This window comes from Schistocerca piceifrons, chromosome 5 (genome assembly GCF_021461385.2).
Source record: "Schistocerca piceifrons isolate TAMUIC-IGC-003096 chromosome 5, iqSchPice1.1, whole genome shotgun sequence".
NCBI classification, from domain to species: domain Eukaryota; kingdom Metazoa; phylum Arthropoda; class Insecta; order Orthoptera; family Acrididae; genus Schistocerca; species Schistocerca piceifrons.
The window spans coordinates 142,994,816-143,013,485 of record NC_060142.1 but is presented as its reverse complement, the minus strand read 5'-3'; the positions used below and the strand labels follow the sequence as shown (position 1 = coordinate 143,013,485).

Genomic DNA, 18,670 nt, shown 5'->3' with positions numbered 1-18,670 from the left:
GGTGGTGGGAGGGTGCATGGCACAGGTTTTACACCGGGGGCGGTTACAAGGGTAGGAGCCAGAGGGTAGGGAAGGTGGTTTGGAGATTTCATAGGGATGAACTAAGAGGTTACGAAGGGTAAGTGGACGGCGGAAAGACACTCTTGGTGGAGTGGGGAGGATTTCATGAAGGATGGATCTCATTTCAGGGCAGGATTTGAGGAAGTCGTATCCCTGCTGGAGAGCCACATTCAGAGTCTGATCCAGTCCCAGAAAGTATCCTGTCACAAGTGGGGCACTTTTGTGGTTCTTCTGTGGGAGGTTCTGGGTTTGAGGGGATGAGGAAGTGGCTCTGGTTATTTGCTTCTGTACCAGGTCGGGAGGGTAGTTGCGGGATGCGAAAGCTGTTTTCAGGTTGTTGGTGTAATGGTTCAGGGATTCCGGGCTGGAGCAGATTCGTTTGCCACGAAGACCTAGGCTGCAGGGAAGGGACCGTTTGATGTGGAATGGGTGGCAGCTGTCATAATGGAGGTACTGTTGCTTGTTGGTGGGTTTGATGAGGACGGACGTGTGAAGCTGGCCATTGGACAGGTGGAGGTCAACGTCAAGGAAAGTGGCATGGGATTTGGAGTAGGACCAGGTGAATCTGATGGAACCAAAGGAGTTGAGGTTGGAGAGGAAATTCTGGAGTTCTTCTTCACTGTGAGTCCAGATCATGAAGATGTCATCAATAAATATGTACCAAACTTTGGGTTGGCAGGCCTGGGTAACCAAGAAGGCTTCCTCTAAGCGACCCATGAATGGGTTGGCGTACAAGGGGGCCATCCTGGTACCCATGGCTGTTCCCTTTAATTGTTGGTATGTCTGGCCTTCAAAAGTAAAGAAGTTGTGGGTCAGGATGAAGCTGGCTAAGGTAATGAGGAAAGAGGTTTTAGGTAGGGTGGCAGGTGATCGGCATGAAAGGAAATGCTCCATTGCAGCGAGGCCCTGGACGTGCGGAGTATTTGTGTATAAGGAAGTGGCATCAATGGTTACAAGGATGGTTTCCGGGGGTAACAGATTGGGTAAGGATTCCAGGCGTTCGAGAAAGTGGTTGTTGTCTTTGATGAAGGATGGGAGACTGTATGTAATGGGTTGAAGGTGTTTATCTATGTAGGCAGAGATACGTTCTGTGGGGGCTTGGTAACCAGCTACAATGGGGTGGCCGGGATGATTGGGTTTGTGAATTTTAGGAAGAAGGTAGAAGGTAGGGGTGCAGGCTGTCGGTGGGGTCAGGAGGTTGATGGAGTCATGTGAAAGGTTTTGTAGGGGACCTAAGGTTCTGAGGATTCCTTGAAGCTCTGCCTGGACATCAGGAATGGGATTACCTTGGCAAACTTTGTATGTGGTGTTGTCTGAAAGCTGACGCAGTCCCTCAGCCACATACTCCTGACGATCTAGTACCATGGTCGTGGAACCCTTGTCCACCGGAAGAATGACGATGGATGGGTCAGCCTTCAGATCACGGATAGCCTGGGCTTCAGCAGTGGTGATGTTGAGAGTAGGATTAAGGTTTTTTAAGAAGGATTGAGAGGCAAGGCTGGAAGTCAGAAATTCCTGGAAGGTTTGGAGAGGGTGATTTTGAGGAAGAGGAGGTGGGTCCCGCTGTGACAGAGGACGGAACTGTTCCAGGCAGGGTTCAATTTGGATAGTGTCTTGGGAAGTTGGATCATTAGGAGTAGGATTAGGATCATTTTTCTTCGTGGCAAAGTGATATTTGCAGCAGAGTGTACGAGTGTAGGACAGTAATTCTTTGACAAGGGCTGTTTGGTTGAATCTGGGAGTGGGGCATTTGGATAGGACAGAGGTTTCGGATTGGGAGAGAGGTTTGGAGGAAAGGTTAACTACTGAATTAGGGTGTTGTTGTTCCAGATTGTGTTGATTGGAATTTTGAGGTTTTGGAGGGAGTGGAGCTGGAAGTGGGAGATTGAATAGATGGGAGTTTGGAACTGGTATAGGGACTGATGGAAAGAAGAGTTACAGCCACCTGTCAGAACTCCGGAGATGGGAACTTGCCCTTCAGTATATGCTCTCTCCTCGTTATCCGCCAGGCCTCAATCTCCGCTAATTTCAATTTGCCGCTGCTCATGCCTCACCTGTCTTTCAACAACATCTTTGCCTCCGTACTTCCGCCTCGACTGACATCTCTGCCCAAACTCTTTGCCTTTACAAATATATATATATATAAAGAAAGATGATGAAACTTACCAAACAAAAGCGCTGGCAGGTCGATATATATATATATGATATGGATATAATAGAGGGAAACATTCCACGTGGGAAAAATATATCTAAAAACAAAGATGATGTGACTTACCAAACGAAAGCGCTGGCAGGTCGATACACACACACAAACATACACACAAAATTCAAGCTTTCGCAACCAACAGTTGCTTCATCAGTAAAGAGGGAAGGAGAGGGAAAGACGAAAGGATGTGGGTTTTAAGGGAGAGGGTAAGGAGTCATTCCAATCCCGGGAGCGGAAAGACTTACCTTAGGGGGAGGAAAGGACAGGTATACACTCTCACACACACACCCATATCCATCTGCACATACACAGACACAAGCAGACATTTGTAAAGGCAAAGAGTTTGGCCCAAACCCACATCCTTCCCTCTTTCCTGATGAAGCAACCGTGGGTTGCAAAAGCTTGAATTTTGTGTGTGTGTTAGTGTGTCTATCAATATACCAACGCTTTCATTTGGTAAGTCATTATCTGGTGAACACTATTTCAAAATAAAAACTTTATTTTTATGATTATTTCAAAACAAAAGTAGTGTATGTAGGAAAATGGCCTCGCTCAATAAATTCACACTGGTTTTGGATTTATGTATACAAAGGACTATTATGTGCTTTCAAATAATCAAAAACATTCCTCTCATTTGTACTGTTATTTCAGAAATACTGTCAGCATATCTGCCAAATAATGCCAAGTGTCTTGAGCTCTTTGCAAGATACTTGCTACCTGGATGGACTAGCTGGGGAAATGAAGTCCTGAAATTGCAGACTTTATCATTGTATCAGTCCCATGTAATCTCTCGGACAGGAGATAAAATGTAGTAAGTTTCAGCTTGAGGTTTTTGTGAAACCTCAAAATTGAAATTTCTCTTTTGGTTTGCAGATGTATTTGAGGGTTCAGCCTGGAGCAAAAGAAGTTTTTCTTGTTCACTGCTTATCAAAGATTTTTCCTTGCTGCTACAACCTCAGCACATTTCCTTTATTTTGCTATAAAAGATTAATAATGGACAAATATATGCTGTTCAGTTTGTGTAATGTGATTCTGTTAATTCAGTGTACTAAAATGTTTGCTAAAGTTCACTCTATGTAATGTATTAATAAATAAAATATAAAGCATAACACCTCTGCAGTTTTATTTATAGAATACATTATCAGTGCCTTTGCAGTGAAATGATGTACTGCTATGCACTGTATGTAAAAATCATGCAGCAAAGATCAAATAAGACTTAATTCCACTTTATTATTCCTTTCTTGTGATTACATCCAAAGTTACCATGTAACTGTTCATGATAAAACTTGTTGAATAATAATGTGATTACATCCAGGTATCATTTCTAGTTCAAAATACACGAGTTTGTATCCCACAGCACCTTGTAATTGTATTTTGAAATTAAAACAGTACCAAATCACATTAATTGGTCCAAAGAAATTGAAATGAAATGAATATGTATTATGAATCAATAGTTACTGAGCATTCGAGATGGTGCATAAATGCTGTACCAATTAACAATCCAATATACATTTTTACATACTGTGGTTTTCTTCTGAGACTTAAAAATATAATACAGTTCCAATCTGTTCGTTTTCACATTAATAATGGCAATGATAAAAGTAAAGCACTAATTGAATAATACTGGCAATTGTGATGTAAGAGAGGCTACAGTTACGTTACACATTAAAAATGTTTTAGTGTGTAACATTTCCAGGGTTTAGTCGCCATGTGCATTGAAAAGGTGTATATTGACATTATTGGAACTGCCATACCATGTACAATGCACTATTATTTGTGCCTCACAGGATTCTCATGAAAATATGACTATCACAGTGTCCATGGTCATTGAGGAGACTAATGCCCATTCAGTTGTTTTCCATTCACTGCCAGAGTAGTTCCGTTCAATTTTGCTGCAGTAGCTGTCTCACTGCGATATCCATTGGGGTTCATTGTCTGCCACCGCCAAAAATCTCTGCCTGAAAGTTGAATTAGTGGTTACTTCTCCAGAGTTTAGTTTTGACTACAAAATACACATTTCTAAATCAATTCATATGCTACAAGTCATAATTAAAAATTACAACTGACATCAATCTGCAGTTTTTATTTTTGTTGTTAATGCTAAAGATTTCCACTTGTTTCTGGGATCAGAAACTGTGGACCAGTATATCTTATCTGCAACAGTATTTTCAGCAACACCTTTTTCATTATAAGCACTTAAAAGACTTTTTTATGAACTGCATCCCCATTAAGTCATCAGTTCACATTTCTTCCTCCAGTTAGGTTGTTACTTAGTCCGCGTCATGTACTTGCCAACAAACAGTTGGAAAGAGAGTGTGTACAAGACATTTCCACTTGAGGTTATAGCTGTTCTAAATATTTTTGACAAATGGTGGACAGCTACCATTACACCATGTGCCTTAAAATCTCAAATTATGAATTGCCCCAGATATTACACTGTATTCTGGTAAGATGTGATCCACACTTTGATGCCCCAAAAGTAGACCAAAGTGCTTAATTTCAAGGTACACAGTGTATCTTAAGACTATGAAAACAACTGTAAACACTTAAACATCATGAAACACTATGGTTGTGAGAAACTGAAAATTCGGTCTCAGAAAATCTGTGCGGGATGAAGGAACTTGCAAGATTTTTTATGAAAGAAATGCCAGGAATTTTTTAAATGAATATAATCATAAACATTCTAAGAGTAAAGGAGTTCTTTCACCAAATAGCAGAAGCATGGAGTCAACAACAAGCACACAAAAAAAGAAAGCGAGGTTTTGGAAGAACTGTGGTTTGTTTGCATGTGCCGTGCCCCCTCTCCCCCCCCCCCCTCCCTCTTTGCGTGCGCACTCCCTCCTGTGCTGGCCGATCACACAATGCCAATATTGCAATTTGGCAGGTGAACCAGAGTGAGGGGTTGTGTCGGGTGGGGTGCATAAGGGGAGAAAGAGGCAAGAAGCAGGAGGGTGGTTTGGGGATGGGCAGCTAGTGGCTCAGAGGGAGGCAGTAGATGTGCAGGATAGGAATGCACAAGGGAGAGGTGGGAAAGGCATAGGCTAGGCATGAACCAACTCTAGCATGGGACACGGAGAACACACTGACATAGTACCTCACATGAAGGCAAACAAATGAAGTTGCACTGCTGCTTTACTCTTAAAGGTAAAAAAGGATAAGCAAATTTTAGTGCAGGAAGGCACATCTGAATATCACACAGTTATGCACAACCAGTGTTTTATGTACATGGATTGCATCACTGACGTAATTAAATCCTTGTTTAACGATACGTTCTTATGCCCTCAGGCAAAAATCAGATCATTTATCATGGATGTGACTGCACCGTTTGCTACAGAACAAATAATGAAGGAACTGAAAGAAGCCCAGTCAATTTAAGTGATGGTAAATTCTTCCAGCCACACAGACATGAAGTTGGTTTCTTTAATGGTTGGATTTTACCATCCAGGTAAAGGCATCATAGTGGAAGTGTAGGAGATGGTGAACTTTGGTGTTGAAAGTGCAGAGCATTTGACTTCGTATGTCTTAAAGCTATTACAAAAGTTTGATCTTTAGAAAAAGATTGTAGCAATTTCAGCTAACAACACAAATACCAGTTATGGGGGAAAGACAAGGAAATTTAAAAACCATCTTTATTCTAAGTTGCAGGAAAACAGTAAAAATAATTTAATAGTTAAAGGATATCTTGTGCTATTGTGCACAATACTGTCCAAACTGGCACAGAAAGCTGACCCATCAATATACAGTTCATAATTGGTAAAATCTATCAACATTTCCACATTTTAATGCATGCATTGAAAAACTAAAATCATTCTGTGAATTCGTTGAAGTAGAATACAAGGTACTATCAAGTAAAAGTAAGATCAGATTGTTATTTCTTCCAGTAGCTGCAGAAAGAGTCATTGATGTTTTTCAAGCATTAAAATCCTACTTCCTGGAACTTGACAAGTGTCCTATCGCCCAGAAGAATTTTTTTCAAAAATCTGCTGTTCATCACCCATCAATTCCTTTCGGCCCAGTTAAGTAGTTTCTCCAACTGTATTCTGTGCATAGAAGGAAGTAACTGTAACTGTAGTTGCTGACAAAATAAATATTTCCTTCAACAAACTAGCAGCCAGAAAATCCAAAAGATTTTTAGCACCTGCAATACTACAGGTGTTAAATGAGTTGGAAAGTGAGAGTAATGACATCTGATCAGTTTACCAGTAGCATTACAGCTTTCTGTGATACCTATGCTGGATACATTTGTTAATTATGTAAACCATGTCTGGAACCTCTTCAGCCAATGTAGCAGATTGCCCAAAATAAAACCATTAGCTGGATTAGTGTTCAGGAATTGTATAGTTTTGTCAAATTTAGCGTCTTTAACTTCACTGCAGATGAGGGAGAATTGTTTGATGAGAACTGTTGTGTAAGTAAGTAATGTGAAGGTAAACTTCTAAACTGAAATATGAAATCAAACATTATTTTCAGTGAAAAATGGCAGGAAAGTTTTATCCAGTTTCACAGTGGGAAAGTGAGCATAAAAGATGTTAGAAGCTTGGTTGAAATTTCACTTACTGTTCCAGGTGCTAATGCATTGAAAACCTAAAATCATTCTGTGAGTTCATTGAAGTAGAATGCAAGATACTATCAGGCAAAAGTAAAATCAGATGGTTCTCTCTTCCACCAGCTGCAGAAATACTGACCCTACAAATTATCTTAGAAGATAGATTAAGGAAAGGCAAACCTACATTTCTAGTATTTGTAGACTTGGAGAAAGCTTTTGACAATGTTGACTGGAATACAGTGCTGGTAGATCATAGGTTGACCATCCAGGCTGCATGCAGTGCCGTAGGGCTGTCTTGCAAGAGGTGTCAGGGGATTTTGTCCAACAAAAGTGGTGCTTGGGCAATTTGTTCCTCCCTCATGACAATGAGATTATGCAGGAGTTTTTGGGAAAAAATAAAATGACGGTTGCTCTTTATTTGCAATATTTACCATACATGTGACTTTTTTATTCCCCAGAATGAAACTCTGATTAAAAAACAAGGTTTCACACAGTTGAGGAGATTCAAACAGAATCGCTAGTGGTACTTAGAAGACTTACAAAAAATACATTCCAAGGAGCTTTCAGTTCATGGGAAAACTGCTGGGAACTGTGTATACACCTCTACTTTTTAAGATAAAGGTGATAAATAAGAAGCAGGTAAATTTTAATTTTATTTATTGGTGTATTCCAGGAACTTTTGGGTAGCACCTTTTACATCCTATCTCATTCCTGGTCTAGGATGTGTATTGTCTTCTGTCTATTTCTTTTAAAACTATTCACACATTCTCCTTACAGCTCATTCTCTTTATAGGTTGTAAAATCCCACAATTGTGGGAGCTTCAGATTCATTTTTCTCTCAATATGGAATTATGGATGTGGTACAAGTTTGTAAATTTCTATTTTACTATTTTTATTATACTAGGATTGCATTTTGTACCCTTGTGCATTGATTTAGTGAAACATTTAATGGTTATTGTTTGAAAATGAGTGTGTAGAGAGATGCTGTTAGAGATTTAAGAATGCAGGCATGGTATATTTCTCAATAAATGGAACTAAAGATGAAGTTGCTATATTTTACCAAACATCAAGGGAATTATACAGGCAGTGATAGGGCACTTTAGAATTTCATGTGATCATAGGCTATTAATACACTGTATTGTTTCTTTGAAGTGTAAATGAGGACAGTAAAACAATATAGACATTCTTTATTAAAGATATGTAAAATCTATCATGATGCCTCTCAAAGTTATTGTTATTCTGTCAGTATCATGCAACGTTATCAGATTATTTTTTTGTTAATTGGGTGATAGAACAATACAAATTAGAAAGAACTCATGAAAATTAAAAGTTAATTCTGCACTTACCAATGTTTCTGTTGTACATTGAGTATTATTTTACTAACTAAAAAAGAAGTCATTGGAATTGTACAGGCATGCATAATAATTATTTGAAACACTTAACCATATGTTAGAAAACAAGCATTCAATCACTACGAGTATTCTCTAAAATGAAATCAGTATCATTAAGTTTCTATTACTACAATGATTAAACATTCACCATTACACCAGTGTACTTGTTATCTTGCATTTTCTGTCTGCGTAGGATGCATGATCCATTTTAATAAATGAGTGCAACCTACTGTCAAATCTGCACGATATGCATGTACCATATTTACATGTTATTAGGTTACTGACATTCAGATGGATGAGTGATAAAAAAGAAAATTACACCAGCACTTGCATTCTACAGGTTTTAATAACTTCATCACACTGTCGATTCTTGCTAAATAAAATCTTTCACTCACACAGTCAGGTGAATTGTCCCAATGACCAGTATGGGTGCTGGTTTTAAGTATGTAATCACTTGCACAAAGGCAGTGAACTCTATCTCTTGGGCTGAGGGTATTGAGAACATTGGTTTTTAAAGAAAGGAAATCTACAGATTTTTTCCTTCCTGTCTCAGATATACAGAATGTCACTTAGGATCCCACTGATTGAGGGACATAATTGTGACCATTTTTTATTCTTGCTCTAGAAACTGCACCCTGTTCCAATCCACTTCTTTTAAGGTAATCGCACATGCTCTTGACAGCTCTTTCCCACGAGGTGAGCTTTTGATTTCTCTCTTTGTATTTTACCTATCTTTATTTTATGCTATTGCATTTTGTACCATTATTCCGTGGTTTGATGTAAATACAATTTCATGCATACTATTTGAAAGTGAATATATAGAAAGGTACCATCAAAGCTTTAAGATTGCAGGAAACGATGTAGTCTTCGATAAAATGTATTTCATAATCATTTAGAGCAAATGCAGTACTCGTATTAATTGTGTTACAGTTGATACACAAGAAGTATTAAAATCTTCACCGTTCATTTATTTTTCCAAATTACGCACTATCAGAATATTTTGTTAGCACCTGAAGTATAGCAGTAATGGTTAATGTAGTTCCTAGAATTTTAGTACAAAAGTAACTGCGTTATTTTGTCTTAAAACATCCGTAAACCAGTCAGCGATTCATATCATTTTGCATAAACATCTAGCCTGCAATTTGTCTCCATACGAACTCTTTTCTGGCCACACAGGAACCGTCCAGCTAATCCTTCACCTTCAGTCTTTTAAATTACCCTGGAATTGTTTAGCAGCCTCAGTACAACCAGATCCTACCTTTCCAATAATGTATATCTCTCTTAAGCACAATCTTCAAACTAGCTTTGCTGGTGTTGACACTTACACACTATTTTTATTTTGTGTTGCTTCAGTTTTTCCCTAATGGCCATGTCAGGAACTAGTGTAGGAATTTTGGTACAGTTTTCACTAATAGATAGACTGATTCACAAGGGAGGTTTGTGTATGTAATTTATTTCCTCTGCACCAGACAAGTCATCCATTCATAGATATTTAGTGCTCCTTGTGCGAAGCTATGGCAAGTCACTAGTACTATCTAAGGTTGATGCCTGCACCTCACCTCACAGTAAGTCACAGCATATCAATTTTAAGGCAGAACTGCTTTGCATTTGGTAGACGTATTTTGCCAGAAGGCATAAATTCATCATTAATACCACTCTTATGTGCATTGTAAATCATATAATTGATTGTGAATGGGCTTTGCAAATTATTGTGCACTTGAGTCATCATTTTTTTTACCGTCAGTGTGGTATGTTTTAATTTGCCTTTAAGTCCTTTACCCCTGTGCAACTATTGACGGAATACATCTGAGTATAACACTTTATCTGGAGTTAACAACTGTTTAAAACAAATAAAAATCATTACATAGAGAACTATACATAATCAGTCTTACAATCAGAGGAGCATTCCTAATCATTACACACCTGGAAACTATCCCTAGCCCAAATTCAAAACCATTTAATTTAATTTTGTATATTCACTAAAAACCTCAGAGGTGAAATTTACCTATTCGGCTGCTAACATATTTCTACAGTCTTGATTTGTTTCCCAGTATTTTTAAAAATTCTAAAAGGAGCTACTACTCTATTTCAGGAGTGGCACTGTACCTAATAGTAGAACTCATTAAAATATACCCTACTCCCAAGTAACATACATGCAGAAAATATGGTAAATGCAGAATGAAATTTCAGAATTCTAACTGAAAGACTGAACATTAGTACACCATTACCACCTTCATTTTTGTAGAGCATATTTGTGTCCTTTAACTTACACATCTGTTCCAAATTGTATTTTGTTTTCCAACCAAGCTCTTTTTCTGCCAGGTTTGCATTGGCGTACATGGAAACAATGTCACCAGTACGTCGTTCTCGGATCTCATATGGCACTACTGTTGAAGTGACTGCTTCAAATGTTTTGAGCAGCTGGAGCACTGAAACCCCTTGCCCTGTGCCCAAGTTGTAAGTCTGAAATAAAAAATACATTATGGCATAATACTTACACATCATTTTAACATCATATTTGGGCTGCCACTGCAGCTCTGTTACTGCCAGACTTCCATCACAGACCAGGCTGTCCACATCTCCAACTCTCCTTGGACCCAAAGCATATGGAATGTGTACACCTGTCACTTCCTCAAATTCGTGTACAAGTTCTTTCACGGATAATCCCGTACCCAAACCAAGATTATAAACCTATATAAAAAGTTAGTATTAATCATAGTAGTAATGTACTCTACCAGCTCATGTGTGTTTGGGTGACATGTACAAGGAAAACAGTCCTGAGGCAATGTCGTAAGTAAATTAATAGTAGTAGTTAAATGGATAAAAAGTGGCACTATCTCACACCATAACATAACATGATGGGAACCTGAAGGAGCTGCAAATTAGCTGAAGCAGTTATAAATATTTGGAGATGTGATTTTGGCTGAAAGCTGTTGTGTGTAGTTTCAGCAAAGGCTGATGCTGTTTTGAGTTTTGTATTAAGGATGGGGACATAGCAGTGTGCTATCAGTCACCTACTACAGTGTTAAGATGACAAATGTAATTGTTGCATTTAACATTAGGTAGGAGGGAAAAGATTAACTCTGGAAAAATCTTGGTAAAAAGAACCAACACCATTCACATTTCACTGTACTACATTCTGAACTGGTAGTTCTTCCATCAGCCTGTGAAATTTCACACTTTAACATAGTTAATGCTCAGCGAGGCTCGTTGGTAAAGTGCCAGACTACAAATTCAAATGCCTTGGTTTGACCCCTGGTTACTGCTGGGATTTTTATCTGTCATGTACCACTTTTATCAGCTCTGGCGTATCTGTTAATGTAAAAAATGCTGGGTTATGCCATGGCTCAGAATCCGTATTAAAGTGAAAGTCCCCATTAACTGGCTGGGTCAGCCAGTTCAAAGGCGAAGGGAAGGCAACAGCATACCACCCCTTCAACAGAACCATGCCTAGTAGAACCTTGTGTTGTGCAAAACAATCTTTGGATTGATGACTGCATTACTTTTTAGTTTTTTATTGTGAGTTTGTTATTTTACAGTATTTTTGCCACCTAACTGTTAAAACCAAGGCCAATCTATTATTACATGGAAGCTCAGATATCAATAAACACTGATAAAATATGCCATACTTAAAAACACTATAAGTTATTTCAGGGCCAACAATACTTCTCAGTTAGAAACAGGAGGGATGAAAATAATGACAAGAGGACAAAGCTAAGGATAAGGAACTTCTTGTTTCAGCCTGTACAGAGAGAGGAACAGGTACACTTTTCAAAATGATACTGTTGTTAAGAAAAATTGAATGTTACGTCTGTTCAAATTATTGGCCAGTGATGTGTCCCCACTTCCCTCTTTCATCCAGTTCATGCAAGCAGGAGACACAAGAAGCCTACTCAGAACAATGTCAGTAAGAGAAACCACATGGTTTGCCATCTGCTCTACTATTCACACTTTTTCACTACCGTGATTGAGGGACTGATGAGAGAAAACAAGAGGAGGATGTCAATGAGAAAAATTTGTGGATAAGGAAGAGAAGATGAGATTGGCAGTGCTGTGTTTTCTTTTGTGTTCATTGTTTCAGTAAAATGTAGGTTATAAAAAATGTTAGCAAGTGATAATTTTATGCCTGCACATAATGATGAAGTGAACTGGGTTGTAAACAAATAAAGAATTATGCTGAAGAATTTTGTTTATCACAGCTTGGAAAGTTGACTGAAAAGTCTCCTGGTCCACTTTGTAATGACAAATACATTATTAGTGAGTGATGTGCATAATGTAGAACATAAGCATTTAATACCTCAAGTTTACATCAACCTATCAGGGAGAAACATTTTTTGCACTGGACATGTTATATTTAAGGTGGAAGTCTGATAATTATCGTTGTGGAAAACCAGTAATGATGTGAAAACATTATTATTATTACCAATTTAATAAAAAATTTCTTTTGTGGTAAAATACTAAATTACTAATTCCTCATTTCAATAATAAGTAGCTGTACCCTTTACTACTGAAAGAAAAACAATGAAAAGGTAACCTGGTTTTGAACATTCATTTGTATCCTATGCCAATTTGTTAAGTTCTCAGCAATGTAAGCATTATTGGGCATTTTGATTGTAATCTTACTTTTAACCTTAGATGTTCCTTGTTCAGTTTGTCCAGGGCTGCAACATGCCCAGATGCCAAGTCCATTACATGTATGTAATCTCGTACCCCTGAAACAAAGGTTTATTTTCAATTCTAATTCTGGAAGTGATCGTTGTGATGAGAAATAGGGAATAATGCACAAATTTATTGTACTTATTTATTTTTATTACGAAGTCAGAAGTGTTAAAATTAACATTAAAACTAATATGATATTAATTGATGACTAAGATGATGTGAGATACCAAATAAGTTGATTTTATACTGGAAGTTCAACTTTCACTTTCAGTAGGAAAATTAAGAAAACAGTGCAGATGGTTGCTGAAGTGACAGAAGGGGGAGAGAGATCTCTGTCTCTCTATATATAAAATTAATTTGAGTACAGTTGACATACATTGTTTTAACAATCACACATTGTCCATTAATCTTCAAAAAATTAGGTCAATAACTTACTTAGACTCATAGCTGTTTTTACCAAGTTGTACAAATGGGAACCTACTGTGACTTTTCTGACTACAAATTCACAACTGGTGGTGACTACACGACTGACTGGCAGAGATTCACAGTAACTGAGCCATTAGCTATGACTTAATGAACATTATTAACTTGACAAGAACCAACTGTGGCATTCTCCACGATTCTTCATTGAAGACTTATGTAGGAATTTTTATTAATTATTTTCAAAATTTTAAAATACAGAGTAATTATATTTTAAATGCTGACATAAAAGAAATTACAGGCAATACTTATACACATTTGGAACTGAATGTTATTTTATTTTACTTATTGACTGCATACTTTTTTCAGTCTTCAACCATATTGTTGAAATATTTCTTCAACTAACTTATTTTCTCAGTAATTGTATGCACTAAACAACAGACTATGTAACTTTACAGCCAGATTTCTTGAAGGATTTACACACTTCCATTTGTAGAGTATTGTATTGTTTCTGAAAACAATTTTGAATGGCAATATTTCTGAAGATGTTAAAGTTTGAAACAAGACAGTGTTCATTGCATACAAGAAAAAGCAGTGCTTCAAATCCTCCAACAGCAAATACGTATTAGCAAGGTCAAAGTATTGAGTGCATGTGTTGTAATCTTACGAATATTCGTTTAAGTAAAAGTTCTGTACAAATATTTATAACACAGACATCTACCATGTGGAAATTATACTGTAAGTAGAGATGAGAATTTGATTCAATTGAGAGTTCTGAGAAAAATAGCCATACTCTCAAGGATCTTGTAAAGTACCTAATGACGTATTGTCACCACAAGAAATAGAATTAAAAATATGGTTTATTCCTCTCTAAATGAAAACAGTACTTTTTACTTCCTAAAGATAATTTGTTTCTTGATTTCCTTTATATTTGGCCAGATCTGCAGCCCAAATGTGCGCAATAATTGCAACACTTATCAAATATGAAGTTGAGTCAGTGCTGATTTGGGGTCATAATTAGTTTGGCTACAGTCAAAAACCAGAAGTTTACTGTAAGAGTAACATTCAACATCATGTATTGATACACTGAAGGCGAATGTGTATGAGTGCAAAAGAAACTAGGTTTGAATCAGAGACAGTACTCTCCACCACACAGCATATCTTGGTTTGCAAAGTATAGATGTAGATGAAAACAAATTTGTCTTCCAGCAAGGCACTCCAGTCTCTGGGTTATCTGTTATGTTAAAAATGTTTGGAACATCTTAGAATCCTGGACTAAAAACCATCATACTGCAAATACAAGTGATGTGAAAACTGACTTATGTGCAAAAATTAAATTCTTGCCAATCATTATACCTGTTCCATCCACCGTGTCATAATCACCACCAAAAATGGTAAGGCTCTCTTTGTTGCCAATGGCAACTTGTGCCATATATGGCATCAAATTGGTAAATGCTTTTGTAGGATCTTCTCCAATTAATCCTGATGGATGTGCACCAACAGGATTGAAATATCGTAGTGATATTATATTCCAGTTCTGCAAAATGACATAATCATATATTTTGTTGTTCAAATTTTTGTAATAGTTCAATATAAAATACAAAAACGAATGTTCATGAACACAGTAAGAAATATACAGTGGGGCAAGTGGTATTTCTAGAAAATACAAGTCTCATGAAAATGAAGGAGTGTGTCTAACCTCTCACAGCCCAGTTTTTAAAGAAGACTTGATTAATTTGAAAAGTAATCTTAATTATGCATGGTGACTCATTTACAGTTAATGATAAATTCATTTTACATTGCTTTTTAGTTTAATATTTCAAGATTCATTGCATTTTGTTCTTAGTATTTAGTCTTCACTCCTGCTAATGACATGTTTGTAAACAGCTTCTGGTTTGCGATTATTGTTATATAAACTATGGAGTATTTCAGTCATTATTACCTTTTCTGCTGCACTTATATCCTTCAGCATTTCCTCTATGAAATATTTTGTCCGTCCATAAACATTTGTGACTTCACCTGTTGGGTGCTCTTCTGTTATTGGTAAATACTCTGGATTACCATACACAGTGCATGAACTTGAGAATACCAGTTGGTAACAGTTATTTTGTTTCATAACCTATAACATAAAATGTTTGTTAACTTTTGTTTTAGTTGCTTACTGTGACAACCTTTTTACAAAGTTTATTTCACTCACCCCCTCAGCATTTATAATACATTAAAAACAACAAAATCAATCTGTCTATTAAACCCATAAGGCTAATGAAGCTCAAAACTTTTGACTTATAACAGAGACAATTGCAAGGTAGGAACTTTTTAGGGTTTAACATCCACTTGATGTTAAGCACAAGCTGAGACTGGAGTAAGAAACTTGTAGTGTCCTTTTCAAAAGAACTATTCTGACCTTGTCATAAGTGATTTAAAGACACAATCAAAAACCTAAATCTGGGTGGCCAGACAGTGATTTGAACATCTTGTCTTCTTGGATATACATTGAGTTTCAACCACTGTGTCACCTCATTCAGTGCGATAACAACAGTGAAATAGCAGACTGTAATACAAGTAATACTTGTGTGGATTAGAGATGGGCAAAACATTCAGAGATTGTCCCACAACTGCTCACCCAGCAGAATGAACTCAATCTTTTCCGTGACTCACTACTCAATCGTGAAACTCAGTAAAAGGAAATCACCTTGCCTCTTTAATTCAGTTATCATACCTCTAAGTTCATCTCATGTAGTCCTATTCTGAAAGATCATAGAAAGGGAAGTAATATGCTTGTGTTATTTCCCTAGTAGTTTTGAGATTTAAATGTTCTCCATTTCATCCACTGCAAAAATTAAAAATATTACAACAAAATCCTAAATATTTTTTATTGAGAGGGAAAATTTGAAAATTAAGACTGAGTCATGTTCTGTTTTCATACTTTTATTGCATATGAGGTACAACTTATGAAATATAATATAATTTAAATTAATTTAAGTATCTACAGTTGTCATTTACTATAAACATGACATTATATGTATCCAAGAAGGAAAAATTAAACAATATTATGATATATGCAAGTTACACAGGTAAAGTGCTGTCTTTTGTGACTGCAGTAAAGTCTGATTAACACAAAACACATTTTGCTTTGTTCTAAAGCATATTCAGTGGCCTTTTTGTTTGTTTGTTTGTCATGACATTCTTCACATTCTTCTACACATGTGTGATGGATTTCAACACACAGCATTTTCATTAACAATATATGCGTGTTTTCATGTTGTGAAGAATCACTGACATCTTGCAAACAAAGATAAAATAATTGTGGCTTACAAATAAAATTTGGTCTGTTTTACTTAAAGGGCGTGTTTCTTTTGTCAGTGCTTATTTGTGCTGCTTTTGAAAAGATATACTCACAGGGCATTGACATAGCTGAAATCCATTAATTTTCATTGAGTACAGCAATTCTCTGCTTTCCCACCATTTTAAGGAATTGCTGTTTCTAGGCAAATATTCCTCAGCTAAATATTTGTGTAGTTCAACATTAGTTGCAAGTTCCAAGTCACGACTTTTTTTTTAGCTGAAGCCACTCACCAGACAGCTGTTTTATCTAGTTCAAAAACAGCTGCATGTCATGGGTCATGATGTCCGTGGAACTGAGACCACACTCCAGACAGCTGTTAATGTTTTATGCACAATTTCTAAGGGAAACAATCTGTTTGTATCTTTAAAGAAAACAGAAGTTATGGCTTTCAGGGGCCAGGAGCTAGTTCCCAGAAAAACAATAATAAATGATCAGAAAATAGAAAGAGTAAACTTGTTCAGTGTCTCACTCGTATTAGAAATGGAAATACAAAAGAAAGTAGAAAGATTTAATTACATTAACAGAACAATGTATAGAAACTTCAGAACCTAAGTGAGAAGGGAAACTACCTAAGTGAGAAGGGAAACTACCTAAGTGAGAAGGGAAACTACCTAAGTGAGAAGGGAAACTACCTAAGTGAGAAGGGAAACTACCTAAGTTCTATAAAACGATGTCAGAACCAATTATGACATTTGGAGGACTGGTGGACTGTAACAAAAAGAAATAAACAAAGCATTGGAGACGTGATACCTAAGAAGAGTATCTGGGTACACACACAATCTGACAGGAGGGTGAATGCTTACAGAAGAACAGGGAGTGAAAAACTTAAATGAGCAGATCAACGAATGTAGGGGCTATGTCACAAGAATTCAATGTGACAGAATACCTGAATCAATGATGAATTATTACTCAGTGGCCATAATGTCTTTAGAAAGACTGAGGAAAAGGTGGAAAGGTGAATAATTCCAATCAATAAGGTGTAACACGCAAGTATCTAATACAAGCAGACAAGAGAAGAAGACATATTAAAAATGTTACGATTTTTTAAAGTAACTGATGTAATAAGTTTTGAAATTATGTTTAAAACCCTGGTCCAATGTAAGAGGTGTCCTAAACTTATTAATCTGATCGGGTAAATAAATGAAGTGGACAGAAGGCATGACTGTTCCACATGTTTGTGACAGTACCCAGACAGCATCTGTCCCACATGTTAGTAGTGGCTGAATCAGTAACATTCCAGGCTAACAACCTGATCTTATTCTGGGAACTCAAGGATGACCCTAGATTTCTTACCCTCTGCAATTAACACCTTCAAATCACGAAATCTAAAGTTTGCACAATGGGTGCACTACCCTTGGTGATAACTCTGGTGAGAAATCCACCATTACATATTGTAATGCGTTGGGACCTAGGGTTCTGGAGGGTACCATCGTCTGTAGTGATGAAGAGATGGACTATACTCAAAACGCTTCTAAGTTTAAATTCAAGAAGTAGTACTATTTTGGAATGAAATGTAAATTCTCTTCTGAAAATTGGGAAACAGGAGGAACTTTAATTATTTCTACAGAAGAACCATATACAAATTTTAGCAGTGCAGGAAACAAGATTCTTACGTGAGAATGTAATTGACACAGAATATTTCAGAATTTATAAGGGGAAAATCAACCATAAGAGTAATGGAAGACATGCCAATGTTTGGAATAGCATTTTACGTAAGCAAAAAAATTGTAGTGTCACAAAATTTACATTGAAGTCAGGAAGTGTGCATGTTAGCAGTAAAGTGCAAGAACAAAAGATGTACTCCTATAAATTACCAAGCACCTATAAATGATAACAGAAGAAATCTGGCAAAAGTAAATCAGTTTTGGGATCATTTAGAATCAAATCTCCAACATACCTAAAAACAATGTTAAAATGCTTTATGATCGCATCAGTGTGCAAGTTTGGAAGGAAAACAAATTTAATATTGTAGGTGAATATCCAGCACACTTAAGAAAAAGTAGAAATGGTGAAAGACTGATAAATATGAGTAAAATGTTCCA

General features: G+C 36.9%; 2 protein-coding genes across 4 annotated transcripts in view; one reads left to right on the top strand and one right to left on the bottom strand.

Moving 5' to 3' along the window:
* LOC124798654 (N(6)-adenine-specific methyltransferase METTL4) overlaps positions 1 to 3,330 on the top strand; it is a 55,034-nt gene extending 51,704 nt beyond the window's left edge. The window contains exon 5 of the mRNA XM_047262152.1: positions 2,918 to 3,330. Coding sequence (XP_047118108.1) covers positions 2,918 to 3,078 — 161 coding nt within the window. The 3' untranslated portion in view covers positions 3,079 to 3,330. The remainder of the gene's footprint in view (positions 1 to 2,917) is intronic.
* A 146-nt stretch (positions 3,331 to 3,476) lies between these two features.
* Positions 3,477 to 18,670, bottom strand: part of LOC124798639 (UDP-glucose 4-epimerase-like) — a 36,628-nt gene continuing 21,434 nt past the window's right edge. For 2 of the 3 annotated variants that reach the window (XM_047262124.1, XM_047262125.1), the window contains exons 4-8: positions 15,225 to 15,401; positions 14,639 to 14,819; positions 12,827 to 12,915; positions 10,474 to 10,666; positions 3,477 to 4,224 (exon numbers count right to left, since the gene is read on the bottom strand). In XM_047262124.1, the coding sequence (XP_047118080.1) occupies positions 4,103 to 4,224; positions 10,474 to 10,666; positions 12,827 to 12,915; positions 14,639 to 14,819; positions 15,225 to 15,401 (762 nt within the window). In that variant the 3' untranslated portion in view covers positions 3,477 to 4,102. Of the gene's footprint in view, positions 4,225 to 10,473; positions 10,667 to 10,701; positions 10,895 to 12,826; positions 12,916 to 14,638; positions 14,820 to 15,224; positions 15,402 to 18,670 lie in introns of all 3 variants that reach the window. The other variant, XM_047262126.1, reaches the window with a different exon arrangement.